Source organism: Microtus oregoni, unplaced genomic scaffold, assembly GCF_018167655.1.
Source record: "Microtus oregoni isolate MIOR12 unplaced genomic scaffold, Mior012 000010F_ref0000083, whole genome shotgun sequence".
Classification (NCBI taxonomy): Eukaryota; Metazoa; Chordata; class Mammalia; order Rodentia; family Cricetidae; genus Microtus; species Microtus oregoni.
Window position 1 is genome coordinate 43,611,206 of NW_024543069.1, and position 22,437 is coordinate 43,633,642.

Sequence of the window (22,437 nt, forward strand, 5' to 3'; positions counted from 1 at the left end):
ATCCACCTGCCTTTGCCTCCTGAGTGCTGGGATTAAAGGCGTGCGCCACCACCACCTGGCTGACTCTTCTATCTTGATATTCTAACTTAAATTCTGTTTAGAAAACCAAATAATGCACACAGCTGCCACTGTTATCCTGTCCACATATGTTATCCTCCTTATCATCATCTCTTCTCCCAGTCATGAAAGTCAGAGTCATGTTTAATTCATGTGTCTCCATGATACTGTGCTTAAAACAGATCAGCTCTGTTCTTAACCCTTCTTAACTCACAAGCTCATCCTGTCTCTCAAAGATCAGATGTTTTAGATTTAGAATATATAAATATAAGAAAAGCGTTAAGAACTTAAATGTTTTATTATAGTTGGAACAGTGTGTTAGAAATAGAAAGAATTGAACAAAATATTTCCAGGTAAAACTTTGTTATATAAATGTTCTCAACAGGCGACAAACACCAGGGAAAGCGGCAAAGCGTCATCAAGTTTAGGTCTCCAGGATTTTGATTTGCTTCGCGTTATAGGGAGAGGAAGTTATGCCAAAGTACTGTTGGTTCGATTAAAAAAAACAGATCGCATTTATGCAATGAAAGTTGTGAAAAAAGAGCTTGTCAATGATGATGAGGTAAGCATGGTGATGTTTATGTTTTTTCTACTTCTAGACAAACCCTAGCATGTCCGAAGCCCTGGTGTAATCCAGAGTGCCACACAGACAGACATAACAAAAGCGCACTACTTCAGCATTGTGCGTCGTTATTGTGGTCTGCTTCCCTAAGAACATGCCTTAGGTAAAAATAACGTCAAGGCATATCATTATCAAGGGAAGTACTTGAGGTTTCTGAGTGTTCAAGACTATTTCATAATACTGGACATTTTGTTACTGTATTTTCTCTTTGTATAACTTTTGTTTCATGACAGTGAGTAATTTTGATATTTAGTCGAATTAGTTAACATTTGTGATGACTGGCTTGCTAAGAACAAATTTATCATAGTTTTGGTCATTTCATTTGACATAGATTTCTTTGGTGTTTTAAACAGGACATTGACTGGGTGCAGACGGAGAAGCATGTTTTTGAGCAGGCTTCCAATCACCCTTTTCTTGTTGGACTGCATTCTTGCTTCCAGACAGAAAGCAGGTGAGGTTAAAGTGGACAGAATGTTCCTGGGCTTCATCTGTTTCCTGTAATTCCTGTAGGAGCACTAAGAACTTCCTGCTACAATCAGCAGTACCAGTCTAACACCAGTAGTGTAGACAGCCAGCCCTTTAGTGCCCTGCACATCCACAGCTTAGGACATGATGTCTCCTTTACCTGACGTGACATGCAGACATGACTCACCTAGTCAGTAGCTCCTTACCCCAAGCAGACACTCTAGAGTGGAGTCCGTGTAGTTGTGCCATGCTGGGTTCCTTTCTTATGTCCGTGCCTCTTGTTCTCACTAAGTTCTTGGCGAGGACTCAATCAGCCCTTTATGCTGTGTGATTGCTGTTCTACTGGAAATGCTAAAACTGTACGACTCATTTTGACTGTGGTTCTGCCTCTGTTTTAGGTTGTTTTTTGTTATAGAGTATGTAAATGGAGGGGATCTAATGTTTCATATGCAGCGACAAAGAAAGCTTCCTGAAGAACATGCCAGGTAAGTTTTTTGTTTGAGTTGGATTTGTGCCTCAGGACTGCCTGACCTTGTGTCTGCTAGTTGAATACAGTACATAAACAAGTTATCTTGTTGCTATTATTCTTTGTAAGTCATGAGGAAGCTGAACTAGCTTAGTTTACATAACAAATTATAGTATACCTATCACATATTAAAATCTGTTTGTGTTCAGTATATCTTTAGGGTTTTTCAAGCAGTGACCAGTTGTAGGAAAATCATGTGTATGTTTTCTTCAATTTAAGGTTTTACTCTGCAGAAATCAGTCTAGCACTGAACTACCTGCATGAGCGAGGAATAATCTATCGAGATCTGAAGCTGGATAATGTGCTGCTGGACACTGAAGGACACATTAAACTGACTGACTATGGCATGTGTAAGGTGAGAGAGCCCTCAGGCAGCTTGCGACTGTCAACTGAGTAACTTCGTGTTCAGATGGAAAATGATCAACTGCCTTGTTTAGGATGTTTTGGAATTCTAGCTGAAGATGAGTGTACTCTCTGACCATTTAGATTCTCAGAATTCCATGTCTTTTGTGATATGTGTGTTTATATAGGGTTAAATATTTTTAATTGATTATAGCTTTTTTGTCTTGAAAGCTGATACACTTTTTTTTTTTTTTTTTTTTTTTGGTTTTTTCGAGACAGGGTTTCTCTGTGGTTTTGGAGCCTGTCCTGGAACTAGCTCTTGTAGACCAGGCTGGTCTCGAACTCACAGAGATCCGCCTGCCTCTGCCTCCCGAGTGCTGGGATTAAAGGCGTGCGCCACCACCGCCCGGCCCTGATACACTTTTGAAGAAAATTTGGAAATAAAAATTACCTGCAATCCTCATGTTAACCCAGTATTTGCATATCATCTTCCAATCTTTTACCATTTAGTAGACCCTGAAACTACTTGAAAATTTTCCTTAGGAGTCTGTTTTTATATTTAAATTTCAAATCTCTGATATAAAGTAAGAACAAAGTCAAATAAGCATTTTGCCTCATCTCAGATTATGTCTACTTATTGGTGGTTTATTCTTTTGGCAACAGTGTTTCATTTAGAGATCTGGTCTTTTGCCACAAAATGTCTAGAAAACTGTTCTACTTATTAATGCTCCTCCAACAAAGCATCTCCAGGTGTGTGAGTGTATGCACTGTGTTTATCCGCCTGGAGGAGGTGCCACTAGAGCAGAATTCCATGTTCTTACAGATGTAAAACACTTGAGTGGTATTGAGGATTTAATGTTACATCTGTACATCTTATATTAGAAAATAAAGCCTTCACACAATGTGTACAACTCAAGACCTGTTTCCTATGACACACCTTCATTTATTCTGTCATGTAAATGTTCATTTGTAGACAGTGAGAAGGTAATCAGTGCCCTCCTATGCATCCTTCACCTCTGTGTAGGAGACCCTTTGCTTGGCCATTTTTCTCCTAGAGTGCTTTCTCTCTCTGTTTTTTCTTTTTCTTTCTTTCTTTCTTTCTTTCTTTCTTTCTTTCTTTATCACACCTTTAATCCCAGGAGACAGAGGCAGACAGATCTCTGAGGTCAAGGCCAGTCTGGTCTATAGATTAAGTTCTAGGACATCAGGGCTACACAGAGAAACCCTGTCTCAAAAAAAAAAAAAAAAATGAATAAGTAACCACAATAATAGTGGATTCTTGTGAGTTTCAAGAGCAGATGAAAACACAAGCAAATTAGAACAGTGGTTTCTTCTTCCTCCTCCTCCTTCTTCTTTTCTTCTTCTTTCTTCTTCTTCATCACTGTTTGAACATGAGTAAAGATTACCAATAGCACACGGAGGCCAAGGCATGACTCACCTCTGCAGGGCTGAAGCAGGATGGTCATGAGCTCAAGGCAGACTTTGTCTTGCGAGATTTTTACCCCCCTCTCCCCAGCCCTGCAAGGACTGTCCTTCCCTTTGCCCTCAAACATATTTGACCATATTTATACTGCGTATATGGGTATATGTAACATATTTGGTTGTTTTTATTTTCTGTTTATTTGTTTGGATGGGTTTTGTTTTGTGGCTTTGCTTCTGCTTTATTCTTTTGAGACAAGGTCTCAAAACCTATGTAGCTGAGGTTGTCCCTGAATTAATAGTTCTCCTGTTTCAGTCTTCCAAGTGCAGGGATGGCGCCTGCACCGCCATGCTTGTTTTTTCTTTTTAGTTTTAGTTTTTAATCTAAAATTTTTTCTGTTTATTGGTTATTGGTATGTAGCCTGTATTTTCTGATAGAAGAATGTTAGAATCTTATGATTGAATACAATGAAATTTTCCTAACTTGTTCATTTTTATTCTTTTTTAAAAAAATATGTTAGTAGGTATGCAGAAATTTGTATTTGTTATAGTTCTTCATGGTTGTTCTATTTAGCTAAGAGTGTTTTCTCTACTTAGCCTGTTTGTGCATTGTGCCTTACTGTTCACCAAGGTAGAAGACAAGCTACGTAGGAAAAGTGACCAGAAGCAAGCGCTGTAATATCTGCAGTCATGTTGGGTGATTCGTTTACACCAGAAGGTGGCACCAGATCTCATTATAGATTGTTGGTTGTGAGCCATCGTGAGGTTGCTAGGAGTTGAACTCAGGACCTCTAGAAGGGCAACCAGTGCTCTTAACCTCTGAGCCATCTCTCCAGCCCGGCAAATATTATTTTAAAAGTGTTTTTTATTTTGTTTTGTATGAAACAGGGTTTCTCTGTGTAACCCTGGCTGTCCTGGAACTCACTCTGTTGACCATGCTGGCCTCAAAGTCACAAAGACCCGCCTGCCTCTTGGCTAAATTGACGTTAGCAACATCTGGTGTTGTTTTCACTATTTAGTAGCAATCCCAATTTTCATGATAAGATAACTGTTCATAATGCTATTTTTAGGTTTAATATATTGCATATACATGGTGAGTTTAGACAGTAGATGAAGTACAAGAGAGGTAAATTTAAAATAGTATCTTATCTTTTTTTTTTTTTTCCTCCTTTTTACCCTATGAAAGGAAGGATTACGGCCTGGAGATACAACTAGCACTTTCTGTGGAACTCCCAATTACATTGCTCCTGAAATTTTAAGAGGAGAAGACTATGGTAATAAATAAATAGGTGGTATTTTAGCTGTTGCTATATTGGTAGTTTAATGTGGTACCAACTACAATATAATATACTATAACATTTTAGTATTCATCCTATTAATATGAATGTTTCTTGGTTCTGTTAACCTATATGAAGACTCTCAGATTCTGAAACCAGAGCCAAAAAGAGTTTAGTATTTGGTGGAGTATACATTTAAATAACATTTTACTAATGACAAACACTGAGCAGTGGCAAGAACTATTATAAATAATTAACTCTAAGCTCCCTTGAAATCTGAGGTTAGCATAATTGATTTTATAAATGAGGGAACTGGTGCACAGAACAGTTTAAATAATATACCTAGATCACAGTAGCCAGGAATGGCCATCAGCTGTGTGAAATCAGTGTTGTGAACTCCTAGATTGTTCAGAGCCCTTGGGATATTTCCTCTAGGAGTCTAAAAGATGCTAAAGGCTAGGTCAGGCAGTCAAGCATCAGACAGTACATCGCATCCGCCTCTCCCCGCCCCTTTTCTGAGTCAGGGTCTGGCTCCATAACCCTGGCTGTCCTGGAACTTGCTATGTAGACCAGGCTAGCCTTGAACTAAAAGAAATCTGACTTCTTCTGCCAAGTGCTGGGATTAAAATGTGCACCACCACATCCGACTTCCATTAAGTTTTTTTACATTTGTATGTATCATTTTATTAGTTCTTTGAGAATTTCATGCAGTATGTTTTGATCGTATCTACCCTGTCCCATTCCTCCCAAATCCACCCCCCACTCACCCACCTTTGTGTCCTTTTCTTTTTCGCTCATGTCCAGTGTGTGCTGCCCACAGGAGCATGGTCAACTTACAAGGAGCATCTCTCTCTTAGAGGAACTCCCTCCCCCAGCAGCTATCGCTTGCAGCTCCTCATGTCTGCCCACCCTTCCCACGCTGGCCTTTGGTCTGACTAGAGTTTGCACAGGGCTTGTGCATGCTATCCCAGTTGCTGTGAGTTCCTGTGTGCAGCTGCCCTGATGTGTCTGGAAGCTGTTCTTTCCTTGTATTGGTCCAGCACCTCCTGCATTTATAGTCTTTCCCATCTTCCATAACCATCCCTCTGCTTGGGAAGAGGGATTCGTATATAGATGTTCCTTTTAAGGTTGGACCAGTTTTTCTGTAGTTCTTAGTGCCTACCAGACTATTTATAATCTAATTAGAATTTACATTTCATTTCATGATAAAGTAGATTTCTAATTGCTGGCTTTTCATGAATACAGAGAAGATTTTATTATTTGAATTTTCTTTCCAAAGGCTTCAGTGTTGACTGGTGGGCTCTTGGAGTGCTCATGTTTGAGATGATGGCCGGAAGGTCTCCATTTGATATTGTTGGGAGCTCCGATAATCCTGACCAAAATACAGAGGACTATCTATTCCAAGGTAATTTACAGGATTTTGTTAAGATTCTCAATAATGTAGAGCAAAATTAAGGCTTTCAGATTACTCTTCTGAGTAAGAAAGGAAATAATTTGGATATACACTTGTGACTTCCCGTTCCCACTCTAGTCTGTAGTCCATGTGCAGTGCTCCTCCCACACTCCTAACACAGCCGCTTGGCTTATCCACCGCAGAGACTGAGGCGGGGTCTGTGCCTGGAGAGTCTAATCTCTGCATGGGAACCGCGGCTTAGTGCCCAAACTCAAGAGAGGCAGAGTGTGAGGATATCAGAGAGCCCAGAGGTGTTAAGGCTGCAGTGCCCACAGCGAGGAGTGCTGAAAGCTGAACAGAAGCAGGGGCCATGCACAGGCTTCTCAACCACAAAGCAGTTAATATGAAAAGCCCCTGGCCTCGCTGGTGGTTAGAATACAGACTGTTAGTGAGCTGCAGTTTCATCCTGTGCATTTGACAGACTTCAGTCTGATGAGAAGTGCTTAGTGCTTGGAAGTATAGAGCAGTGGGAACTCGTCAGGACCGCTGGGGGGGGGGAGCATAATTTTACATTTCCTGGAATAATTATTATCTTTATACCTGTTGTGATATGAGCAGCTGAGCGGCGGCGGGGCTGTGTTCGCAGCACCCTGGCCGCCTGCTAGCTTATGCCCCGAAATAACAACACACAAATTGTATTCATTTAAACACTGCTTGGCCCTTTAGCTCTAGCCCTTACTGGCTAATTCTGATATCCCGATCAACCCATCTCTAATAATCTGTGAGCACCGGTCTTACTGGAAAGATTCTAGCCTATGTCCATCCTGGGTCGGAGCTTCATCGCATGTGTCTGCGCGGGAGCTGGGCATGGTGTCTCTGCTGAGGCGTCTGCTCCCAAGAGGAGAGCTGTCGAGTCTCTGAGCTCACTTCCTCTTCCTCCCAGCATTCTGTTCTGTTTACTCCACCCACCTATGTTCTAAGCTATGAGGCCAAGCAGTTTGTTTATTAACCAATGAAATCAACAGATTGATATATGACACTCCCACATCATATACCTAGTAAGAACCCTGTGAAGCAGGTGTTGCTTCTATTCCTGTTTACAGAGGAAGAAACTGAGGCACAGCAAGAATCTAAGAAATAAAACATGCTTGTAAATAGTAAATGCAGTGTTCAGGTGAGGGCCAGCTCTGAGAAGAAGGGCTAAGGGATTAGAAAACTATATGAAGAATTTCAGTTATGTGGATAATGTGTTTCCTGCTGAAATGCCTTAAATATCTTGGCATCTGAAGAAAAAACTTAAATATTCCAGTCACATAAAAAGCTGAAAATTACTGTCATTCTTACCTTCCTAGTTATTTTGGAAAAGCAAATTCGCATACCACGTTCTCTGTCTGTAAAAGCAGCAAGTGTGCTGAAGAGTTTTCTCAACAAGGTAAGAACCATGTGTGAGATCTGATGTGACCTCCATTCCCTACTGTGAGCCAGCCTGGTGAGTGGAGACGCAGGCAGTGCAGTTAGGGTGGAGTTTACTCCGTGGTCAGCGAGACACGATCAAATCCTGACCTGATTATCCTTGCCACATGGCCAATATAATTTACCCCCAGCCAGATTCTAGATTGATGCTTTTAGTGTGAGTAATACATAAATATCGTATCAGTGGAGGAAAAATGGGGCCTTAGGAATCACTAAAGCTGCATTTTCGGTTCTGGTTTTATGTGTGTTATCCATAACACCCATTGATCACTGTGTATTTTTTGAGCATGTGGTCAGTAGTATTTTCTACCCATTTCATATTAAGAATCCAATATCTAGATAAAATTCAGAGGAAATGAAATGGCATCTTAAAAATGTAAGCATCAATCACTTGTGGTAGTTGGTACACTAGAGGAGTTTAGGGTCTAAGATTATGAATTTGGGATTCATAAATTTTATTTCACATAAATAGGGTAGAAAATGGGCTATATTTGCCACCTTGAGCAGATAATGACAAAGTTTAATAAAATTGGAAATTGGCACTTAGTTCAGAGGGCTGTGTGTGTGTGTGTGTATTTGTATACCACGTGCATTACTGCATTACTACATTACAGGGAGGCCAGAAAAGGGCATCACATCCCCTGGAACTGGAGTTAGAGTTGGTTGTGAGCTGCTGTGTGGGTGCTGGGAGTCCAACCCAAATCCTCTGCTCTTAACCACTGAACTCCTGAATGACTCTTTTTTTGAGGGAAGATTTAAACTGGAAAGCTTATGTTTCATACAATGAGAAATAAAGTTGAGAGATGCTAATCTATAAAATAAAATGCCTTTTATGCAAAAGAAAACATTCCAGTTCACAGTAAGAGTAAAAGCCAAGGCTTTATGAGCTCCATCTCAGTCCAGTGATCAGGTAATTGCTGTCATTGTCTTAAGACATTAGGGTTTGTTGCTGTAGTTGAGCATAGGGTGTAACGCTGATCTAAACATAAGTATGATATCGTTCAGAGGGTTCTCAGTGATGACTGAACTCTGGCCCGTGAGAACGAGCTAGCAATGCTGCCCTTACTTTCCTCACATTCCTTCCTTGGCAGGGTGGTGGTCGTGCTCACTTGCCCAGGCTGACCTTGCGTTCTGTGTAACAGTTGGCCTTGGACTTCTGACATTCTTGCCTCCACCTCTCTCTTTAGGCTTTCTGGGGCGCCTGGCACCCAACTCACACACGGAGGCTTATTCTCAGTTATGAATACCCAGCCTTAGCTTGGTTTGTTTCTTACCAGATCTTCTTAAATTATACTGGCTACTTTTTGCCCCTGGGCTTTTCCTTTTTCCTACTTGTGAATATCATTCTTACTCCGAGGCTGGCTGAGTGGCTGACCCCTGATGTCCTTCTCTTGTTCTCTCCTCGTTGCTCTTCCTCTTCCTGTTTCTCCTATTTATTCTCTCTGCCTGCCAGCCCCGCCTATCCTTTCTCCTGCCTCGCTATTGGCCGTTCAGCTCTTTATTAGACCATCAGGCGTTTTAGACAGGCAAAGAATCACAGCTTCACAGAGTTAAACAAATGTAGCATAAGCATAAACAAAAGCAACACACCTTAAAATAATATTCCCCAACACCCGCTTTTTTTCATAAACAAAAATGAAAAGTTTTAACTTTAACATAGTAAGACCGTATACAACAAGAATAATTATCAAGTGAAGATTACATTCACAGTGTACTGAATTCCAATTCTTTTGTGTCTGGTCAATTTAAAGAAAATACTTCAGTGAGGTTATAGGTGTTCACCGCCATGCCTGCTCTCGAGTTCCCCGCTTACTGCCATGATAACTTGATGAAGAGCCCGGAGGAACCCTTACCTGTTGCGCTCTAGATGACTCGCTTGGTGGTGGGCTTTCTAGAACTAGCTAGACATTTCCAAACAAAGGTGCCATAAAACAGGAATCTCACTCATCTAGCCCTCGAAACACTGCTTCTGCCGTAGGACCCAAAGGAACGGCTGGGCTGCCACCCTCAAACTGGATTTGCTGACATCCAAGGACACCCATTCTTCCGAAATGTGGACTGGGACATGGTATGTACCTTTACCTTTTTTGTTGTTGTTGTTGCTTGGGTTTTACTATAACCAAGGGCCAACCTTTATTATGCTAATGAGTTATTGAAAAGCTAAGATATTTTAGCTTAAATAACTTAAAACTACTTACTCTATAGTACTTATAAAAAGCTTTAGAGAGCCGGGCTTGGTGGCGCACGCCTTTAATCTCAGCACTCGCGAGGCAAAAGTCAGCCTGGTCTACAGAGTGAGTTCTAGGACAGGCTCCAGAGCTGCACAGAGAAGCCCTGTCTTGAAAAGAGAAGATAAACAAGAAGCTTTAGAAACAGAAGAGAACATTAACGTACAGGGGCAGATTGTAATATTATTAAGGCCCATACCGACGTTCAGATTAATAAGATGTGGCCATGGTTGCTCAAATGGTGGCACAGCGTGCCGGGTGAGACGTGGGAGAGCAAGGTAAAGTGCAGAGGCACGGTGTTTCTGGGGCTGTCTTTCAGATGGAGCAGAAGCAGGTGGTGCCGCCCTTTAAACCAAACATTTCTGGAGAATTTGGCTTGGATAACTTTGATTCCCAGTTTACGAATGAACCAGTCCAGCTCACTCCAGATGATGAGTAAGTAATTCCTCACACTAAGATGTTTTAAACTTCTTTTGAAATCTAAATCGTAAGGCTGTTTATTGTTGAAAATACTCTCTAATTTATATGTAACCATCCATTGCTGGGCTGTTTAAAACTCTAGCCGTGGTTATAGCCACTTACTTTGTGTGCATTATCCCAGTTCTCACAACAGCCTTGTAGAGTGGGCATTTTCATCTTTACAGATGAGAAACCAAGGCTCAGAGAGGTTAAGGAGAGGTTCCCACCTGGGGCTGACTGACCAAGGCCTGTACTTACCAGTGGGCTGCACTGCCCCGTTCAGATATGAGCATTTCTCTGAGTTTCTGGGTATTCCTTTTAAAAATGATGCAAGTCTCTCGTGTGGCCAGCAGGGGTCAGAGTACTTGTTTGTGTCGCTTCCTTTCAAAGAGATTGTTTTGATTCATATTCTCTTCCTCCCTCCCTCCCTCCCTCCCTTTCTCCCCAAGATTTTCTAATCTAAGGGGCCTTTGCTCTTGGTGTTCACTTCTCTTATATCTCGGTCCGCACACTCTTGGCAGCTGTTCATTAGAGCCTTCTCTCAGGGACTACTTTTCCTGACTCTGTCTGTGAGAATTTATCCATCTTCACCACTGACTGGTGGAGGTGACTTGGGCGACTGTGTCTCAGGACTGTGACCTCTCTGGACGACTGTGTCTCAGGACTGTGACCTCTCTGGACGACTGTGTCTCAGGACTGTGACCTCTCTGGGCGACTGTGTCTCAGGACTGTGACCTCTCTGGGCGACTGTGTCTCTCGGGACTATGACCTCAGATGACTGTGTCTCAGGTCTGGCCTCTCCTCTGGGTCCTTATTCTGCCTCCTGCTGGGAAAGACCTCACTCCTGGAAGGCCGCCCCTCCGTCTGGTCTGCCCCCTCCATTCCCAGCTCTTACTACTTCAGCACCTTAGTTTTCCTCCTACCTAAAGACACCAGTTTTGCTTTTTACACAACCTGAGCCCTTCTGTGACACAACATGGTTGTGTCGCTTCGTTCTTTCCTCTTCAGACACTTAAAGAGACGTGTGTTGCTGTTCTTAGTAAGGAATGAGCAGTAGCTTCCAGACTCTGGTGGTCGGCCCTGGTAGATGTTTGTAGATGAGCTTGCTGCCTAACCTTTGGCAGGTGAGGGTGACATCTCAGTTTCTAGGTTTCAGAGCACTGTTTGGCTAGTCCTCCTCTCCCCCGTGTCTGGGAAGGTATGGCGCTCAGAGCACTGACGTCCTAGTTCAGCTTGTCTCTGTGAACAGTTGTCTGTCATCTTTCTCTGGACATGGCCACCTTCTGTTGCTGTGTTCAGTTCGTGCCTTGGAGACTTCAGCTGGCCCTGTATGGTGGATGTTCCTAACAGAGCTGTGTGTTAGAAGGAACAGGGGGGGTTAGCCAGAGGAGGGGTGCTCAAGTCTCTGTTACTCTTATCTGCCATACAGCCTTCTGTAGGACTGCATGACTTCTCGGATCCTGTTCCTTCTCATGGTGTCCGCCTCACAAGGATCCTGTGAAGAATAAGCGAGGGTGATTTCTGAGCTTCTTGCTGCTGTCCTTGGTCATGTCCACTTGATAAGGTTCCTATGAAGAAGCAAGGGTGGTTGCAGAGCGTCTCACTGCCACGCTGTGGTGCTCCTGAGCATGTCTGTCTGTTTGACATCTCACTGACTGACCGATAAACAGCTCAGATGACTCACTTACTGTGCTGTCCCTCGGTTTAGGTCATTCCTTATAGCTGCCTTTTGCACCACCACCTATTCCTGTCGACCAGATTCGGCTATGCTTGTTGATGTCTTTCAGCCGGCAGATTCTATACTACCCACTGCTGAGGCAGCTTTGTGTGTTTTCCTGTAGCACTTGGATCTGAGCTTTCTTTTCTTATCCTGTTGCCGTAACCCGAGATCCAGTCTCACACATTATACCAAGAGTGTAGTCCCCCAGCTCGTTGATTCCTCCTCCTTTACTGTGTATCCTATCCAGTGTGCTTCATGAACTGTTCAGTTCCCCAGCCCTAGTTAGAAACCTCCCAGGTGACAACTGTCCACACCCCTACCCCACCTCTGTCCCTGCCTTGCTTTTTAGCCCTACCACTAAAACACAAAAGGTGTTTGGGGCAGTTTGTCATTCACCCCTGCCCGCTAGCGGGTGTCATGCTCTCTCTCTCCTGACTCAGGTCTCTCTTTTCCTCTGTCATTTTCACCGGTTGAAATCCCTTCATGGAACCTCATTAGTCATAAATGCAGCGCCGCCGTCCTTCCAGTGGCCCCTCCCCCTCAGTGCCCTTCTAGTCCCCAGCTCCAGCTCTGGTGCGTTCTTCGTTTCTGCACGCTTGCCCGCCTTTCCAGTTCCGCATGCAGTGTAGTGAACGCCGACTGCCTTGATTTCTCCAGCTCGGTGTTGCCCTCCCTTTCCATGTGTGGTTAGAGAGGACTTGGCTTACACTGTGGGAAATATTGCAGACAGTGGGATTGGGAGATGGCTCAGTGGGAGAATGCTTGCTATGCAAGCATGGGAACCTGAGTTCACACCTCTAGCAAGTGTGACGACACGTATCTGTAATACTAGTACTCGGGATACAGAGATGCTGGGGACCTGGAGCTGTTTAACCATCCTTCCAGATCAGTGAGCAGAAAGTAAGGTGGGGGACTGAGGAATCCACCTGCTGTCGACCACAAGTACTGCTTTCTCTTAGAGCTTTGCAGTGTTGTGCTTGGCAGTGTGGCACGTCCCTTCAGGTCCTGGAGTGTGCCCTAAGCTAGGTGTCCAGGGTGACGCAGTGCCAGCCTCTCCCTCTGCTCCAGGTCTCGCGCTGCACTTGTTTCTGTTGCCGTTGCCTTTGGCTAACTTCTTCCTTCTCTTCACCATCTGCCTGGCTAAGTGATTGCTGAACTGGATGTTAAATTAGACCTGCCTATTTACCGTAATCAAGAGTTCTGTTCGGAGTAAAAGTTAAAACACCTGGGATTGTGATAATCTCTGTGTTTTTAAAAATCCTCAGCCTGATTCTGAGCCCTCTTGGCTCTCAGGCTGCTGCTTGTGGGGCTATTAGTTTTCCTCATGGGCTTTTTCCTTCCTAATTGTTCTAGAACTCACTTTGTGATTAATCTAAAAACTTGTTTTCTTTCCACAATTAAAATCATTTAGCTCTGTTTTTTTCTTTTTAGTTGTATTTCACTGTTTAAAGGCTAAAAAATCTTAATTATGATGAAAATAAATTCACTTTTCTTTCAACAGTGACATCGTGAGGAAGATTGATCAGTCTGAATTTGAAGGTTTTGAGTATATCAACCCTCTTCTGATGTCTGCAGAAGAATGTGTCTGACCCTCGCTTTCAGCTGTTCATTTGCTTACTGCCGTTACTGCATGGATCAGCCTGTTAGCCTGGCCATCGTTAGCGTTTTGTGTTGTCAGCTGCAGAATCTCCCAGCATCCTCTTCTAGATGATAGGACTCTTAGAGCTCGCTTCCCGACAGTCGTGTCAGACTTCAGTTTCTCTTGTTCTCCGGAGTACTCAGCAAGGAAGTACCACAGCTTCTCAAGCAGAGCCTCTGCTGTGTTGGGATGCAGGGTGGGATTACATCATCAGTCTCCACAGTTGTTGTCATCCTGGGAAGTCACTGGAAGGCCTAATTGTGTAGTGGAGGGTAGCTCGCAGTACATCTCATAAACTAGCTTCAGAGTTCCTTGAAGAATCCTCCTATAAATTTTCTCATTAGTTCGGATAATTATTGATATTTAAAGGAACGGTTATCAAATTGATACACAATTGACTTGTTTTAGTAAGAATTGGATTATAAATTAGCTATGTTTGAAAAATTGGCTCAGTGATTTATTTTGTGGGTTGTTTGTTTTTCGTTTTTATTTTTTTGAGACAGGGTTTCTCTGTAGCTTTGGTGCCTGTCGTGGAACTCCCTCTGTAAACCAGGCTGGCCTCGAACTCACAGAGATCACCTGCCTCTGCCTCCCGAGTGCTGGGATTAAAGGCGTGCACCACTACAGCCGCTTATTTTGTATTTAATTTTTTTTTCTTTTTAGAATAAGGGGTTAGCGTCTGAGCTTGCCTTCTCAGAGAGAAGTAGCATATGCAGTTCAAGGACCCAGAGAGCATATGGACAGTTGCTCAGTACATACAAAGGAAAAAGAAGGATAATAGTAATGTTTTATTTTCTACTGGGAATGAATCCTACACTTGCTTTTGAGATTTGTTTTAAATAATGAGGAAGTACTCACTTCTTCCCAAACTTAGAAAAGCATTCCATTCATTCAGGGGAGGCAGAGTGTATATATACATATATTTTATTACTTAGTATGCAGGAAAATAATTTATCTTCTAAGTAGAATGTCTTAACTACTTTTGATTCCTTCCCCAAAGTACATTGTTTGTACTTTTAGGACCAGTTAATGGCGTTTATGTATGACATGAGTAACTGTAACACGCGTGTTCGCAGTTCCTACTGAGTTTTAGGTCTATGGAAATAAACATAATACATAATAGAATGCATTTCAGAGGCAGAGTTCTTCAGTTCTCCACAATATTTTTATTAATATTAGTATTTAGCAACATTTTTATTTAAAGAAGTACCATTTAACATCATTCTGCTGTTTATTTTAAATATTTTTATATAAAGAACTTTAAAATAATAATCTAGATAAAGTACAATTGTCAAATCAGTAAAATTTAATTTTAGGGATGCTATCTAGTGTTGAGCTTATAATGATTTAAAACATGTAGATATTTAAAAATTTACCCTTTGGGGGATGCTATGTTTCATGAGAAGTGTAAGTTTTCCCAAGTCTGTGTCATGCATTCTTTTCTTCAGATAACGTAAGGCCGAGAGCACTGGAAGCCTCCGTTGACTGCAGCTAAATAAGGGACAGTGAGGTGGCTCAGCAGGTGAAGGACATGCTGCCCAGCCTGGTGGCCTGGCTCTGATGCCACATGGTGAAAGAAAAGGACAAACTCCTACAAGCTAGTACACCATGGCACACGCACACTCTCCCCTGCAGTAAAGAAATGGGCGGGAGCCAAATACACGCAGTAGAATGCATATCAGGAAGCAACTGTTTATCTGCATGTCCATGTTTGTCTCATGTTTGAGAAGTGTGCTTCCCCAATACTTAGGTTTATTTTAAGTCACAAGGCAGCATCACGTCATAAACTGGTAGAGAATTCTGGAGTGTCAGCACGCTTATGCCATTGACGGGGCTGTCCCTTGGGCACCTTGGAATGTCCAGCAGCCGCGGAGAGTGTGTGGAAATGCGGTCATTGGGGCCTTCGACTCTTTGGGACTTTGTATTTCATTTTGAAAACCATTTTCTTCAAGGTATTCTTTTTATGTGTGTGACAATATTTCTTATGGGGTGCGAGTCTACTTTCTGTGGTGAAACAGTTCAAGAAAGGTAATCAGTGAATTATCGCCAAATTTGTCTACGCATTAAATGAACTAATCCAAGCTACACACCTTCCCTGCCCTCATCCCCAGTAAAACTCACCCGTTTCCTGCCACTGCTGTGCAAATGAGCAGTTTTCTATCATGAGGTCTCTTATTAATGGCGGTCTTTGTTTTTAAATCTTTTTTTAACTAATAATATTTACTGTGTGTGTTTTATACAGAATTATTGTAAATGTCTTTAGTTCTGGTTTTCAGTCCTTATGTGCCAACTCCTTAAACGGATGTAAAAGTTCTCAAAATACTCATCAGGGGCCTCTTGGTGTGAATGAGCGGAGTGTCTTAGAAATCATTTAATTTGCATAAACTGTGGTCGGATCGTTTTATCACATGCAGCTGGATTGGATGTCTAGTTCCATGTGTCCTCAGTGCCGGTACATTTAGTTTAGAATTTGTTTTTATTTTTGTCATGTAGAATATTGTCTTGTTCACTATTAATGTAATCTGTATTTGTATAATTTTTTTACATTAAAATCTTTAAATAAAATGTTTAATACCTATGAGGAGTGGACCATTTTTAACAAGTGCCACATTGAAAAAAAATGATAGGGCACCACCTTAAATCCTAGCTCTTGGGAGACAGAGGCAGGTGGATCTCTGTGAGTTCAAGGCCAGGCTGATCTACAGAGCGAGTTCCAGAACAGCCAGGACTGTTACACAGAGAAACCTTGTCTCAAAACCAACCAACCAACAAAACAAAAACAAAAACAGGCCTGGAGAGATGGTTCAGCGCTTAAGAGCACTGGCTACTCTTCCAGAGGTCCTGAGTTCAATTCCCAGCAAACACATGGTGGCTCACAACCATCTATAATGAGATCTGGTGCCCTTGTCTTGCCTGCTGGCCTGCAGCATACATGCAGACAGAACATTGTATACATAATTTAAATAAGTAAATCTTTAAAACAAAAAAGTTTTAGAACTAGACTATCAACATTTGTTACAGAATTTCTGTAATTCAGACAACATTCTAGTAGTTGTGATTAAAGGATTCTAGTACATTTTAAACCTGTTCCTCAGTAGGTCTTCCCATGTGAAAAATAAGAGATCAACTGAACACGGAGTAAAAGCTTATCCAGACATTAGTAGCGGGTCATCCTTCTGTTAGGCTTCACACTGACCTGTTGTGTTCCCAACGGCTGGAACTTCACTCTCTGGATAATAGCTGGTGTCCCATGGACATAGTCTTCACTGTATAACGCTCCTTTCTCCATGGTAATTGCATCTTCATTGCCTTCATCTACAGAAAGCAGGGAACTGTATATTGAAGCCCTTCCCCTGTGTTCATCCTGATTGCAACCTTTGTTACTAGGGAAGTGCCTGCCATCAGACAGTTCCCTGCGTCACTAACACTCGGTGCTGGCTACATTTCCAGGCAGCCCAGCGAGGACCTTGGGGTTTTAGGGGGATTTTGCATGAGACATTGAGCCACTGGGATAGCCAGCTTTCCCCCGGAAGGCAAAACGGGTCTCCAGCCCTTGACACCTTGACAGCTTGTTTCTGAACAACACCAAGCAGTGTGTGTGTGGTAGAACTGGGCTCTTTCCTAGATTTGCTTCAGGAAGGAATGGAATAAGAGACACAAGACCGGGTAGTCCCAGTAGGCGGAGCCACAGATCTACTGTAACACACTGAGTAATACTAAATACGGCTAATAAGACTGAACGTCATTGACACTGACAGGAAACAGACTTGCAGTGTTCTCTTGTCAGTGAGAACGACCAAGGAGAGGCAGTAAGTACGCGGGGTGTGGCCAGTTTGCCGTCACATAACACAGTGAAGCTCACGGGTTTTGACTTTGTCTTGTTGCACTTACTAGATGTAGAGTAGGCTCCACAGAGCTTTCCTGCGTCTTGGAAATCCACAGGAAGAAGAAACTCAGATCATGGGTGCTCTCCCCCAAGACTAAGGTTGGTTTTGCACTTTGTGCTGAGAAATGGTTATTGGCTTTACCCAGTGGACCGGGAGAGCAAGCCGCCGATGCTTCTGATTGGAACGATTGTTCTTTGAGCTCAGAAGGAAAGATTTGGGGATGTGAAGTGTGACAGAGTGCCATCCTCACTTGGCAGTTCAGGCTCTGCTGACACTAGCACATATTTGCTCCAGTTGCTATTTTTAGTATTGGAGAAACAGAGTTGACTATACTTATCTAAGAGAGATTTGGTATGATGTTTTCTAGGGTATAGAAAATTTAAAACTATCAGACGCATCTACTAAGTTAGAGAGTTTGTTAGCTCATTTACACCACAGTAGATAGGCAGTACAGACCTGTGTCAGAAGCGTCCTGTAGAAGCTGGGTGGGGGTAGCACAGGGCTTTAATCCCAGCACGTGGGAGGCAGAGGTAGGCGGTTCTTTGTGAGTTCAAGGCCAGCCTGGTCTACAGAGCGAGTTCTAGGGCAACCAGGGCTACATAAAGAAACCCTGTCTCAAAAAAAAAAAAAAAAAATTTTTTTTAAAAGTGTTCAATATCCATGTCAGGGAAATGCAAATTAAAACTACTTTGAGATACCTCCTGACCCAGTCAGAATGGCAGCTGTCAGCAAGTGACAAAGGGTTGGGGCGAAAGTAATATAGCCTTTATGGAAATCAGTTTTGAGATTCCTCGAGTAATTAAAAATAGAATTGCCATGGTACCCAACTCTTTCACTCCTGGATCTATACCCACAGAACACCATAGCCTACCATAGATAGATGCACCTCTGTGCTTATTGCTGTCTTCCTCGTTCACATAGAATGGGAAAGAGCTGGAATCAACCTGTTTGTGCATCAACAGTGGACAGTGAAAATTTGGGAGTAGTGAATTCTCTTCACTCTAACGAAGAATATGATCACAACATTTATAGAATAGACAGACTATAATATTTTGTGCAGTCACAATCTCATAAAAAGCATCTCCCTCATAGGTGGAACCTAGCCAATATAACATGTATTTTTGCAAGCAAATGTATGTTTGGGTAGAGTTTACCATGCATGAAGAGAACACAGGAGGCTAAGTATTAGGGGATGAAGGACTGGAGGTGATGAGAACGCCTTATGCTCGGGTGTAAATTTTGTTTTTCTAGTTCCACTCTTGCCATGGATTTTTCATTTTGGGGGTGGATAAGTGCACAAAAATATACTCAATTGTGAACAAAAGAACAAAATCCCACTTAAAGCATCACTGTTTTTGTTCCAAATGGATGTTCTAAATATAGAAGTTCATTCGAGTTATGTGGCCTCAGTCTGGTTAATCTCAGCGTGTGACGTTATTTTTATTTGCAACATTTTTCTGTAATATAGTTTCAAAAAGGAAAGTGCTAGAAATGTATGGCTAAATTTCAAACTCAACACAAGCTGGGCATGGTGGCAAACAGCTGTAATCCCAGTGTTTAGGGGTTGGAGACAATAGGATTCTCCTGACTATATTGAGAGTTCAGGATCAGCCTATGATAGAAGACCTTGTCTGGAAAAATGGTTGGGGTGGGATGGTTCAGTAGTACAGGCCCTTGCCAACAAGCTGACAACCGAATCGGATCCCTAGACCTAGGTTGTGGAAGTCGAGAATCGCCTCTTGAAAGTTGTTCTCTGACCTCCGTACAGGGCTGAGCATCATTCTTTCCCCTGATAAATAAGACGTGAAAATCTTTCATAGGAACTTTGTGTTAGTGAGTAGTTTTGTGACTTTATATTATTGTCTAGGAATAAAATGTAGATTACCAAAATTTAACTTTGAAATTCTGAGTGTGCTTGTGGGTACATAGGCTATCAACATAGCCCCGAGTGGCCCTCAGGTCTCTCCTTTTGTTTGCTGTTTTTGTTTTTAAGATGAAGTTTCTCACTGGCCTAGAGTTTGACCAAGTAAGCTAGTCTAATTGGCCGGTGAGCCTCATGAATCCTTCATCTCCATCTTCCCATGTTGGGATTACAAACACATGCCATCTCACTTGCCTTTTTATGTGGTTCAGGGCGCCAGACTCATGTTTGTAAGGCAATCACTTTACTGACATCTTCCCAGCTCCCTGACCTGACCTTCCCAACTTTACATTTTAATGGACTCATAGGTGTGTGTGTGTGTGTGTGTGTACATGCGTGTGTGAGAGCACGTGTGTGCATGCGTGAGTGTGCATGCCTGTGTGATGTGTGAGTGCATTTGTGCGTGTGCGTGTGTGTGTGAGTGTACATGCGTGTATGAGAGCACGTGTGTGCATGTGTGTGCATGCCTGTGTGATGTGTGAGTGCGTTTGTGTGTGTGTGTGTGTGTGTGTGTGTGTGTGGTGTGTGTGCTGGGGGCTCAAACCCAGGGCTTTGATCATGTTCGGCAAGCACTCTTAATTCTGATCTATATCCTAGCCTGGAGAAATTTTGAGCAAAAATTTTTCCTGTCATTGGAGTTTCACTTAAAGCAGATGCTTCGATGTACAGAATGATACGAATTTGTAGACTCAGCTTTGCTGTTTTGATTTTTGTCTTTATTGTTACCGTTTGACCCACAGTTTCATACATACTTGGCATGTGCTGAGTAGCCCTGAAATCAGAGTCAAAATGTCAGCCTTGATGTTTTGCTAAACTTTCCTTATTTTAAGCTTAAAATACAGTGTAGGGAGATCCTCCTGTGCTGCCCAAGGCAGGGTTTCTCTGTGTAGCTTTGGAGCCGCGCTGGCCTCAAACTCACAGAGATCTGCCTGCCTCTGCCTCGATTGAGAGATTTTTTTAGCATAATATTTTTATTAGAGAATGTCATGCGTGTGTACATATTTTGATCATAAGCCCTGCGCTCCCCCTTTCCTCTCCCCTAGACCCCTCCCCACAACAGGTACCGCTCCCTACTTGCCTTCCTTCCCCTTCAGAACCCATGTTAGTGTTGCCTATATGCTTGTACCCACACCCCTAAAGAAAAATACCCCCCACCCCTTACTTGGGCCACCACCGCCAATAGCTCCTCAGCTAAGGGTGGGGCCTTGTGAGCCGCTGCCGCCTTCCCACGCGTGCGCGTCAGTTTTGGAATTTTGACTGGTTTGACCTTGGACAAGTCTTACCCGCAGGTAACTACAGCTGTGGTAAAAGAGTTAGGTAGCCAGCCACGACGCGCGTCCAAAAGCATTTCACAGCACTCGTCCTCATCCCTTGGCCTTAACATTCTTTTCTCTTCCTGAGGCGTTTGCTAAACTTGGGGGTAGGCTTGGGGTATTGATACTAATGTCAGATTTTGGTGGCCTAGCACGCTGAATTTTGAGTTCACGCTCACTGAAGAAGCTCAGCTGTCAAGGAGGAGAGCGGCGCAAATCTCCGGAGAGAATTGCTGGCGCGGCTGCTCTGAGTTGAAAGGTGAGGGCTCTTGGATCCCTCCAGCTCTAGCGGATTCCTCGGTTGCTGAGTGAAAACTTGTTTTTTTCCCCGCGGCTCCAGGGTTCCAGAGTTTCTGGTGGGGGCGGGTGGGGGGCGGGGAGGAGAGGATGTGGTAAATCCTTTTCTGGTAGTTCCCTCCGACCTGGCACTCCACCGCGTCCTACAAGTCTGTTTGGAGGCTCCATACTCGTTCTACAGTAGTAGGAAAAGTGCAATCTTAAGGCATTTTTCTTTTGATACTATGAACAATTGTGTTGCAGAAAAAGTTGTCTTAAAGTGGTTTTTGTTTGTTGTTGTTGTTTTGTTTTTTGTGTTTTTGTTTTTAGCATATACATGTGTTTATGTAGGAGATATTTCCTGGATTAAAATGTTCTTTCCCTAGCAGAGTGGTTCACGGCCTGAGCGAGAGAAAATGGGGGTTGACAGCATTGGGTCTGGTTGGCTGAAGGGTGACGCTCTGCTTCGCCACCACTAGGGGTCAGTCTCTTGCCTAATGATGGTCAGTATCCCCTGCGAGTGTTTCATACCCACAGGCAGGCCATTGGCCAAGAAGTTCAGGATTTTATTGGTGTCTTGATTTTATTGAAAGTCAACATACTAATCAAATTGCTCTTCAAGTGAAATCTACGTTATTTGGGAGTTTGGCTTTAATAGGATTCTTTTCCCTCTTTAATCTAAACACGTGATTTCTGTATTACCGTGTGATCTCTATTAACTGTGAATAAGAACCTCCTCTGTGTCAGGCAATGGGGAAATATACACGAGGGTTTAATTATACCATGTTCCTCCTATGAAGAATACTTCTAGTTGATAATAAAACCAGGGAGGGTTGAGGCAGCCATGGCGGCTTCCCTAACCCCAGCCTGGGTTACATGAGACCCTGTCTCAAATGAATAAATATGAAGCTAGAACTGACTTTGGTTATTGATGTGTGCAGGATTTCAGTTTAAAACAAGCCAAGGAGTTGTATTGTGAAGTTCCTGTATTAAATGTTACATGGCATTAAAGTGGTGTCCTTTACAGACTTAAACCATAAATTCAGACACTCAGGTAATCAGTCACTTATACATGATTTCAGCTGGGGCTACAGCTTGCATGAGTCCCTAGTTTTAATCCCAGGGATTGGCAGGAGAAAAACCCAACCAAACATAAAAACAGACACTGCTCTTTCAGAGGACCTGGGTTCAGTTCCCAGATGGCTCACAACCATCTACAAATCCAGTTCCTGGGGATCTGAGTCCCTCTGTCACCTCTGCACCAGGCACTCCTGGGGTGAACGCAGGCACATGCAAACAAAACAATCGTACGCATTTAGAAAAAAACACATGATTTCAGCAGCATTGCCTGGGGCTTGAGATTTTTATTTTACCATTATTGTACTGTGCATGTGTGGAGTGTGAGAATGTTACAGTGTGC

General features: G+C 42.9%; 1 protein-coding gene across 1 annotated transcript in view; it reads left to right on the plus strand.

The window, feature by feature from the left end:
• Window positions 1–16,199, plus strand: part of Prkci (protein kinase C iota) — a 57,668-nt gene extending 41,469 nt beyond the window's left edge. The window contains exons 9-18 of the mRNA XM_041659120.1: window positions 443–619; window positions 1,033–1,130; window positions 1,543–1,629; window positions 1,890–2,025; window positions 4,618–4,705; window positions 5,988–6,113; window positions 7,454–7,533; window positions 9,553–9,642; window positions 10,122–10,237; window positions 13,483–16,199. Of these exons, the coding sequence (XP_041515054.1) occupies window positions 443–619; window positions 1,033–1,130; window positions 1,543–1,629; window positions 1,890–2,025; window positions 4,618–4,705; window positions 5,988–6,113; window positions 7,454–7,533; window positions 9,553–9,642; window positions 10,122–10,237; window positions 13,483–13,570 (1,086 nt within the window). The 3' untranslated portion in view covers window positions 13,571–16,199. The remainder of the gene's footprint in view (window positions 1–442; window positions 620–1,032; window positions 1,131–1,542; window positions 1,630–1,889; window positions 2,026–4,617; window positions 4,706–5,987; window positions 6,114–7,453; window positions 7,534–9,552; window positions 9,643–10,121; window positions 10,238–13,482) is intronic.
• The last annotated feature ends 6,238 nt before the right edge of the window (window positions 16,200–22,437 follow it).